Source organism: Heteronotia binoei, chromosome 2, assembly GCF_032191835.1.
Source record: "Heteronotia binoei isolate CCM8104 ecotype False Entrance Well chromosome 2, APGP_CSIRO_Hbin_v1, whole genome shotgun sequence".
Classification (NCBI taxonomy): domain Eukaryota; kingdom Metazoa; phylum Chordata; class Lepidosauria; order Squamata; family Gekkonidae; genus Heteronotia; species Heteronotia binoei.
In genome coordinates, this window is record NC_083224.1 from 195,184,639 (window position 1) to 195,195,405 (window position 10,767).

The following is a 10,767-nucleotide window of genomic DNA, read 5'->3' on the forward strand; positions in this document are numbered from 1 at the left end:
TTCTGTCTGGGGCAGTGATGCTCTGTATTCTTGGTGCTTGGGAGGGGCAACCGTGGGAGGGTTTCTAGAGTCCAGTGTTCCCTCTAAGATGAGTCATTGTGAGCTAGCCCGCCGTTTTTTAGCCTCCCGCTCACACATATTTGTCTGAGCTCAGGGAAAATGGCCCCGGAGCAAACTAATTTATGCAGTAGCCAAATCGCTAGTCGCTCACCAAGTAGAATTTTTGCTCACAAGACTCCACAGCTTAGAAGGAGCACCGCTAGTGCCCTGGCCCCACTGATGGACCCCGTTGATGGCACCTGGTTTCTTTGGCCACTGCGTGTCACAGAGTGTTGGTCTTTATGAGCCCCTGGCCTGATCCAACATGGCTTCTCTTCGGTTCTTAACAATTAGGCAGTGGCGGACTGGGTCTAAAAATATTAGTTGTCAGGAGACAAGGGGGCCCACCCACAACTATAAGGCTATCATTTAATTTTTGGAAGAAATAAATAACATTTTCAAAAAATACAGAAGCGGGGGAAAAATGTACAATTAAAACTTCTCAGAAATAGATGTATTAGTACCGGCAGTATAAAGTCGATACTAAATGTAAATGCAGATTGCAATTTCTCCAGGGGGAGATCCGTTGTAAAAGCGTTCCCGCTACGCTGAGTGAGCGTGAGCGAGCTCCCAGATTTTTAGCCTCCAGCTCACACCTTTTTGTCTTCGCTCAGGAAAAATGGCCTCAGAGCACAATCGTTTATGCAGGAGCTCACCACTTTAATGCCAGTAGCTCACAAAGTAGAATTTTTGCTCACAAGACTTTGCAGCTTCGAGGCCTGGAGGCTGGCAACCCTAAATACAACATACATTTTAGTCGCATTATTTATTTATTTAGTATATTTATAGCCCGGCTTTTCCCACGAAGGGCTCAGGGCAGATTCCAACAAGCTAAAACATTACAACCAACAACAAAACATCAAAATAGTTCAATAATCAAACCAATACGTCAAGTCAGTCATTTAAGATGGCGAAAGCACTTGGGGTGTTAATCACAGCAATAATACTGGAACTTCTATTATATTTTCAAGCTACTAAAAGTGTCGTTAACGTTTTTTGTTTTTTTTTAGCATGCTGTCTATTGTTTCAGGGGGCCCGCTTCATCATTAAGCCGTCTTAATCTCTAAATGTATAATTTTATAGCATATGCATTGTTTTAATTCTGTGAGGTTTTATGCTGTGAGCCGCCCTGGGCCTGCTTTGGCCCGGAGGGCGGGACACAAATCAAATCCAATAAATAAACAAATAAAATAAATCAGGGGATCACAGAGCCGCCCACTTGCCATCGGGCAAGCCGACACCCTGGCCAGTCCGCCACCGCAAGCAGGCGCTTCCCAAGACGGAGGCTTCGGCGCCAAAGATGGAAGCTGACTTCCAAATTTTAAATTCCCAAGGGGGAAAAGGAACGTCTTGGCTACCTCACACAGCACTGGGTTCAGACTCTGGATCCAGAGTTCTTAAGAACAAATTCCGGTTTGAAAGCTGCCTTTGCTGGAGGCCAGATGGGGAGCCGGACCGGATCGACATGTTTTTTGAGGGGGGGAGGGGACAAAATTTAAAAAAATGGCGCCCCCTTATGGGCCATTCTATCTTATGGTCCACAGAATACAATGGACTCCATACCCAATTTGGCGCTCCACCTCTGTTGGCACCCAGGGTAAGCACCCCTCTCTCCCCCCCCCCCCTTAGATCCGGCCCTGACAGGGAGAGAGAGAGAGAGACGGAGAAGACTTGGAGCCGAGCTGTCAAGGACTGGGGATAAAAAAATCAAACGGGTCACCGTGAAGCCCTGCCTAGGCCTGGCACAGCCTTCGCCAGGGCTATTTTTGGGCCTGTTGGATCGTGCCGGGCAAGGGGGGAGGTGGGGGGAAGGGAACTCCTGCTGCAGCAGGGGCATGGAGTGCCGCAGACAGTCGCGGCTGCCCGGCCAAGAAAAAGGATGTTCCCAAGTCAGGACTTAACTCCTGCGCGTACAAGAGCTCTCTTGCCAGGTTGGATTCTCTCTCCAAAGAACCGCCAATGCTCAGACATGAATGGAAGCGGGGCCTTCTCTCGGAATACTCGAGGCAAGCAAAGGTCAATGGCTGGGCCTACACTCAGAGAAGAGCTGGGGGAAAAAATAAGGGGGGGGGATTTTCAAGCTAAGTCTACTCCCTTCATTTTGTTTGAAGTGTGGGGGGGGGAATCTTGTACTTATTGATAAATAAGGCCGAAAGAACCGCGATAAGAACTGTAATTCAGGGCTCGCTCGACTTTTTCCTAACACAATACTCCAATTCACGGCCTAACGGGCAACCCGCCGAGCCAACCGTGAACCGTCGGCCTTGGGTTTCAATATTTAAAAAAGAAACAAAGGAAAACGGTGAGTTTCTGATCTTACACAGCACAACCATAGGCTCAAAAGGGGGAAAGGGGTCAACGAACGTTCACGGCCCACCTGTGGGGCTCGCCTACCTCTTCCAAGACACCCACCTTCACCGTCCCAGAGCGGTATCGATCACTCAAGCCCGTCATAACAGCTTGAGGGCTAGAAGCTTGCCTTACGGAGATGGAAAACTAAATCCCATAGCGCTACAGAACGGTTTTTCTACTCAAGGTCCTGGCCGCAGCGCTTGGAAAAACAAATGCTTGTCAGTGCCCCAAACCCCCCCCCCCCCATCTTGCAGCACAAAATCCTTTTGATAATTCCTCAGCAGGGAGGGAAACGCTCTGACGTGCTTTATTATTAATACGATTGCCTCCCGACTACAAATACACTGTTGATTTATCAGGTAACTGATTAACCTGCATACATTTGCGGGCGAAAAGAAAGAAACGGCTAACCCCAAATGAACCGCATTAATTCAAGTTTGGAGACGAGGCATTGTCTCAGCCAGGAAAGGTGTTTGCCCGCCCGCTCTCTCCCCGGGAGGAGAATTTTCGTCTGCCGTGGAGTTTCCCCGTTAGCTGCTTTAAATGCATACTTGTATTTTAAAAAGAATTCATGAATGGAAGACAACCTTTCTCTAGTCAAAAGTTTTGAATATGGTTGAATAAACGTTATAAACCTTTCTCTAGTCGGAGGTTTTGAATCTGGTTGAATAAACTGAGGTCGCATGTTGCATCGTCATTATTATTTGTATTGTTGCTATGATTCTTGTTGTTTTGTTGTTGTTGATTATATTGTTATTTTTCAGATCCAGAGGGCATATAGTCATGACCAGGGGTCATTTTGTAGAAAAATAGATGTGGAGCTCATCCAGGGATTGTTATGCAGCTGCACCTACTATTCAATGGACAAGAAGAAGATGATATTGGATTTATATCCCGCCCTCCACTTCGAAGAGTCTCAGAGCGGCTCACAATCTCCTTTCCCTTCCTCCCCCACAACAGACACCCTGTGAGGTGGGTGGGGCTGGAGAGGGCTCTCCCAGCAGCTGCCCTTTCGAGGACAACCTCTGCCAGAGCTATGGCTGACCCAAGGCCATGCTAGCAGGTGCAAGTGGAGGAGCGGGGAATCAAACCCGGTTCTCCCGGATAAGAGTCCGCACACTTCACCACGACACCAAACTGGAACTCTCGGAAGGAGGAGGTGGAACTCTCAGAAAGGTTCAGAAGCTGCGCTCCTGTGAGCTCCCACTGAATCCGAGGCCTGATCATGGCATACAATTCAGGTGCTGGCATTGTGGTTGCCACCTGCCCGGAGGGAAAAAAATTCCGCTGCCCTTTTAACAAAGACTTAATCTATATTTAATTTCTATTCTGCCTTTCTGCCACGGTGCTCCCCTTTCATTTGATTCTCACAACAGCTACTCTCCTACTAGATTGCCAGTCACTTTCTCTCCTTTTTTTTGCGAGGGGGTGGTGGTGGTGGTGGTACGTTTGTATTTTTATGTGTGTGCATGCGTGGCTGCACCTGAAAGTCCTGGCGACCAATATTCCCTCCAAGCTGAGTTAGTGTGAGCTAGCTCACAGTTTTTTAGCCTCCAGTTCGCACGTTTTTTTGTCTCAGCTCAGGAAGAATGGCCCCGGAACACACTAATCGATGCAGCTGCTCACAATTTTAATGCTAGTAGCTCACAAAGTAGAATTTTTGCTCACAAGACTCCACAGCTTAGAGCAGGGGTGTCGAAACCCAATTGTTATGAGGGCCAGATCTGACATAAATGAGACCTTGCTGGGCCAAGCCATGTGTGGACCTATTTAAGATTCGGTAGCAGAGATATACATTTTATAAAAAACACAAACACAATTTAAAAAAAAAAACTTTAAAAATGCCTAAAATGATAGCACTCATTGGTCTTAAGGATGCTTTCTTCCTTCCTCCCCAAGGGAGGAGCCTCAGCCAATGGAGAAAACAGAGGTTTTGCTCTATAGCTCCTGTGCAATTGAGCAAGCCTGGCAAAGCAAGCTGTGATGCAGAAGGAAGCAAGAGAAAGAGGGAGGAGGACGCAGATGACAGCCAGTTGCTCAAGGGCCTGATAGGAGCCCTCTGGGGACCCGATTTGGCCCCCGAAATACATATTTGACACCCCTGGCTTAGAGGAAACATTGATGGTGACCTCTGGCGACTGACCCCTACTGGGGGATCTGGAGGATATTCAGGGAGGTGGCTGAATGAAGCCTGCCCCCCTGACTGCTGGTATTCCAAGGAGGTCTCCCACCCAAATACTTGCCAGAGTCGGCCCCGTTTAGCTTCTGAGATCTCACGAGATCGGACTTGCCTGGGCTATTCATATCAGGCCCAGTCACTCTCTTGAGGAGGGAAAAGGTTTGTGTGCCTTCTTCCTCGCCCTTCAACCTTTCACTGCGTTTTCCCCTGTACTCTGCACGCGCTCAGAGAGAACGCTCCTTCAGTGTTGCGTTGTTCTGCTGCTAGAAAAGGGCGTGAGGTTAACTGTCCCAGCCGTAGCTCATACTAAACCCCAGCTAGGCCTCTAGGAAACTTTCCTGGGAAAGTTCGCCAGGCCCGAAAAGGTGTCCCGGAAGGTCATTACGTTGGCAGGCATGGCAGAGAAACATGGGCACAAGCTGAGAGAAAGAGTCTAGCTTTGTGGCCCTGCTTCTTTCGCCTACTCACGGCATGATCTTCTCCCTGTGACGTTGTCTCAGACTCAGTTCCCCGGCCTGCAACATGGGAATAGGGCAAAAGTTATCTATGAACTGGGGGGGGAGGGGGTCTCCTGCGTACAGAGCACGCACTCTGAAGTCAGGCCGCGATGCTGCCAACAGCCTGCCTCGCCGGGTCGTCGCTGTGGAGCCATTGCGAAGGATTGCACCCCCTTTCTCAAAACTGAAAGGACGGAGAAAGTTTTATCAGCCTCCTGTGTTGCTTCTCCTAGCAACACCTTTACTTTTATGCGTGCAAGAGATTCTGCACTTGAATTTGGCTTGGGCAAGTATATGTCCCGTCCCCCCCCACCACGCTTTCCAAGTTTGCAAGAATAAAGGCCTAACTGTCGTTTGAATTAAAGTCAGTCGCACCCTTCGCCTGAAAGGCACAAAGCGTTTCCAGTTTGCGAGAGCAGATATCGCCCTCTGTCAGAGGAGTCCATCTGCTTGGTTCTGCTTGAGCTGCTGACCTGCGAACGGCTTCGAATGGGAAAGGAGTGAGCCCAGAACAGTGGCCATACAGAGACACGACGGACAGCTCCGTCCCCAGTTTCAATTGCCTCGAAATGTACTCAAGAGAAATTTACGGCTCTCATCAAAATTGCCAAGCCCAAATCCGTTTTTAAAAATCTCAGTGTTAGGATTTGAATATCGAAGGGTGGGAATAAAGTAGATATTTGCAAACGACCCGGCACACTCTTTCCCAAATGGGCGAAATACAAGGAATATAAAAACAGAGCTTTTGAAGAACAACGTTTTGGAGAAAGGCAGTCCCCAGAGACATGTTGACGAACTTAAGAAAAACCGAAGAACAACATTTGAGCCCGGTGGCACCTTTAAGACCGACCAAGTTTAATTCAGGATATAACCATTCCTGTGCCTGCACACTTCTTCCGCTGGAAATTCAAAGCGGCGAATTTTGGAAATTCGGCCCACCGCCTTCTCGTGCCTGCCGAAGATTTTGGCCGAAGATTCCACACAGTTTTGGGTTCTCGAACGGCGGAGGATCAAAAAATCACTTTGCGTCATTTCAACAGGCCCTGCTCCCCAAAGAAGAGGCGAAAGCACCCCCCACCCCTTGCAAAACACCAAGATCGCAGCGAGTGACCTAGCGCACGCCTCCGCACGGCCTCCTCGTGCGTAGTATGCAGACACTGCCCTGGCCCAACCGGAAAGGAAAAGAGTCACCAACAGAAGACCACTTCAGGGAATCTCTTTGACTTACAGAGTTTTGATTTAACTAGCAGAAAAGGAAGGTGTTTCGTGGGATCCAGGAGAGATGCGCTCGATAATTAAATAAATATCAGGAATCGATAGGGAGTGAGAGAAAGAGAACAGTCTGCCACCGTTCAGGGGGCACAGCCAGCCAGGCTCCAGCATGCCCTTTCCTTATGCCACAAGAGTCTGAAAGAGCCGACCCTGCCATTTGCCGCACGACGTAACGCGCTCACACGCCCGATGCAAACTTGCCCTCTCCAAAATAATAATTTTTTATAAGTCCATAGGGTTCTGGAGCAGAGCGCAACACCACAGCAGGACAGGGAAACATCGCAGCCTCTAAAATGGCGCGTGAAACACACACGCGCACTGCATTGAAACCCCCCCCACCCCCCCAAAAAAACACCAGCCCTAGCACCACGCCACGAGGTGGGCCCCACGTCGACACAGCCGTCACACGACCCACAAACCCAAATGCCTTTCGCCTTCCCAAACACACACTTGGGAGAGAAGCCTGAGCGACGTAGATGGATATCCCAAATGCAGTGCAGCATATTTCTGCCAATGCTCTGGAAGTGCCACGGAGAGGCCTCTCGCCACAGAACTGAAACCGCCGGTTCCCTTCTACGAACAGGCCTATAAAACAGAGGGCATTTGAGAAAGGCCTGGCCCCGAATTTTTCACAGCCTGCCCGAAAGGCACAGTGTACAGACTCCTGTGGAGGACTCGGCCATGAAATATACAGCACAGCGTGTGAATATTTCATGCCCTAGCACGACACGAGCGTAGTGAACCGATCGGCCGCCGGCGGGGCAGCCGAAGGGGCGGCCACGCACTTTGCCACCCTTCGCCCGTGCACAAGCGGCCCCTCGCCCGCTTCGAAGGCCACGTGCAACCGGCGTGCAAATAGCAGAAGGACGGCTCGCACGTTTCCACGTCCCACCAAACCCTGGAAGCCACTCTCTTGCCCGCACGCCCGACCAAGAGGACGTAGCCCTTTGCCCTTTGCACAAGCACGCACGCTCGATTGCACACACGAGCACCGAGGCCTTCACGCTCGGCCTCGGATCGCAACCCAGCAAAACTCCAGCTTCTTAACCCTTTGCACGAGAGCACCCTGCACACTCCCGGGCAACTAACGAGGGCGTGCACAAGCAACCTTTCACACGCTGCATTGCACACTCTGCCCCAGAATGCGCACACAACACGACATGCACTATGTTCTAATATCTATGGCAATTCATACAATCTGAGCCACACGGTGCCTGCCACTGAAACACTCCAGTCGGAGGTACATGGGATCACATACCCCACTCCCCACTCCCCCCCCACCCCAGTTCTAACTTAGCCACAGTCAAGTTTGCGGGGGAAGCAGTTTTTAGGAACTTCATCTGTGTCGCCCCCACCCCAGCCAGGGAAGGGGAGTCCCATGGGCACCAAGACAAGAAAACATCTTATTTCCAAACTATCGCCGAACTGTCCACCACATTAAAGGGGGCGGGTAGGGGGTAGACCCCCAAAGTCGTGCCCATCAAGAATCCTCCCCCCCCCCCAATCCTGGGACTGCCTAAAGGCGGCAATGCTACACACACACACCCCCACACCGAACTCAATCAGTCCTCTAAGAAAAGTCCCCCCCCCCGCAAAGCAAAATAACTGTTTTGGCACCGGCGGGGGGGAGGCAGTCCCTAATACCGAAGCGGTTTGGCTTCGCCCTCTTCCTGTCTGCGGGGGATCCGGATTGCAAAACGGAACGGCCGTCTGGGAGGGGGGGGAGGGCTCTTGCCCCAAAGCCCCCTTGCCCCCACTTTTCGCGCAAAGCGGGGGGGGGGGGTTCTATTAAAAAAAAGAGAGAGAGAGAGGAACCCAGGAAGACTTAAATAAATAAATAAGCAAGCAAGAAAATCCAGCTACAAACAGGAAACAGAGTTTGCAAAAAATTAGCAATGCAGAACGCGCGGCGGCGGGGGGGGGGGGAGGTTTGCACAAGAGAATGCAATGGGGGGGGGGTTCTTTTTTTTTTACCTGGGCGAGGCAGAGAGGCGAAGAATACATCTCCAGGCTGTCGGGGGGGTGGGGGGGGGAACCCAACGGTCTCGATGGGGGAGAGAGAGAGAAAGGAGGTGCGGGGGAAAAGCAGATTTCCCCCCCCCTCCCCAGCTGAAAAGTTACTGAGTCATGTCGGCGGCCAGCGGAGTTTTCTTTCTCTCTCTCTTTCTCTCTCTCTCTCCCTTGCGCTCTCTCGCTCTCCTCCCTGGCTCGCACACTCTCTTTCCTGGCGATGGAGAGCGCGGGGGAGGGGGAGGAGGCGGGAAGGGAGGAGGAGGGGGTGGGACCAGGGGGGGGGACCCTCCCTCCCTCTCTTCCCCCCCCCCCAAAAAAAAATCTGAAAAGGACCAAACTTTCAAAAGGGGAGGGAGGGAGAGAGCATCCCACCAAGCTGTCAATTTTTTTAAAGGAAGTCCTCTCCCAATTTTTAAAATATAGATAGATAGATAGATAGATAGATAGATAGATAGATAGATAGATAGATAGATAGATAGATAGATAGATAGATAGATAGATATAGATATAGAGATATAGAGATATATATATCTATCTCAAGGGTGGCCAACGGTAGCTCTCCAGATGTTTTTTTTTGCCTACAACACCCATCAGCCCCAGCCATTGGCCATGCTGGCTGGGGCTGATGGGAGTTGGAGGCAAAAAAAACCTCTGGAGAGCTACCGTCGGCCACCCCTGATCTAGTTGAACAAAGCAGACGTCAAGTGGCACCTTTAAGACCAGCCATTTTTTTTTTTATTTTATTTACAACGTCAGCTTTCGTGTGCTCCTAAGCACGCTTCCTCAGACGAGGAATCCAGCACAGGGCGCGCGAAAGCTGACGTTCTCAATAAAACTTGGTTGGTCTTAAAGGTGAAACTTGGCTCTTGCTTGGTTCAACTGCTTCAGACCAACACGGCTGCCCGCTTGGATCTATCTATATCTTTCTCTCTCTCTATATATATATCTATATATATTTCAGGGATCCACACTAAGGGACAACCACGCGCCCCCCCCCCCCGAGGAAACCTGCCCCGAATCTGACCACATTAAAAGCCGCCGTGCAAGGGGTTTTGTGGCGCTGTCGTGGTGTTTCCAAGAAGACGAAAAAGAAAATGCACCAGACCAGGGAGCTTTTAGGAGAGAGAAAGAGGCGTTGCAAATACCACCTTCCCCCCCCCTCCCCGATTCTTCCCTTTCAAAAACTTTGCCCCCCCCAAAAAAAAGAGGGAGGGAAATGAAAAATTAGAGCGATTTTCCAGGCGCGGGGAGTGGAGGGGGGGGAAGTCTAGGGAAGCTGGCATTTTGAAGTTAATAATAATTTTAAAAAGAGGTGCCGATCCTGGAGACTCGTCCTCCAGGAAGGGAAGGCAAAAGGAGAAATGGAAATGGAGGGAAGAGGAGGGGCGATGCGACGCGAGGTCGAGCTCGAAAATGTTATAATATTAACCCACCCCCACCACGCGCCTGTTCAATCCGCTACCGCCGCCTTCTGCTGGCGGGGGCGGGGGGGGGAGCTAGTAACTTACTTCACCAGGAAATGGGGGAGGGAGAAGACCTGGGAATAAAGTTTCCACCACCACCCCGCCGCAGCAGATTTTTTGTGCAAAAAAGTCCCCTTTCCGAAGGAGTTCCTGGTGATCAACCCCCCCCCCCCCCGACCTCCTCCGGAGGCTCACCCGAATTTCATCTCCTAACATTAAAATAAAATAGAATCGAATAGAAATCGGACCTCCTCGCCCTCCTCCGACGAGAGGAAAGGGCGGGGGGCTTTCTTCTACGGTCCAAAAAAACTTTTCTCCCGCCTCCCCCCAACAGAACTCTCATCCACCCAATTCTAGGCCGTCTCTCTTGTTCCTCGCCAGCAAAACCTCCCACGACGAAAAGTCCAATAGGGATATCTGACCAGAGCGGGGAAGCCGGGGTGAGACCGAGAAGGGAAGACATTAGCAGTGTTGGGGGCGCCCAATTTGGCGACCCTCCCAGGACCCGCGCTCTAGACAACCGCCTAGTTTGCCTAGTAGACACTCAAACTAATCAAAGCAGAGTCGGGGCACTTTGAGGGGGGGGAGGCTTTTAAAAGTTGGGTTTCTGTTAGGTCAGCCTGGCATTTGGGGTTATTGGAGGGAGGGGCGAGTAGAGATCTCACTGTAGTCAATGTGCTGGGGGGGGGGGAGAGACCTTAACCCCAACAAACCTTTTCTTTCTTTCTCCAGACTTCAGCGTTTGACAGATCTCCTCCCACAACCCCCCCCCCCAACTCTAGTGACCCCCAATTCCTTGGGAAAGTAGATGCGCCTCTTAACTGGGCGAGGGGGGGGGGGTGGTACCCTTTTTGCCCGAAGCAATTAAAATGCCCCTTGGCGCAGAGTGGTA

General features: G+C 50.9%; 1 protein-coding gene across 1 annotated transcript in view; it reads right to left on the bottom strand.

Moving 5' to 3' along the window:
* LOC132567451 (nuclear factor 1 C-type) overlaps window positions 1-8,457 on the bottom strand; it is a 70,446-nt gene extending 61,989 nt beyond the window's left edge. Inside the window, exon 1 of the mRNA XM_060233126.1 lies at window positions 8,374-8,457. Within this exon, the coding sequence (XP_060089109.1) occupies window positions 8,374-8,403 (30 nt within the window). The 5' untranslated portion in view covers window positions 8,404-8,457. The remainder of the gene's footprint in view (window positions 1-8,373) is intronic.
* Window positions 8,458-10,767: the final 2,310 nt, after the last annotated feature.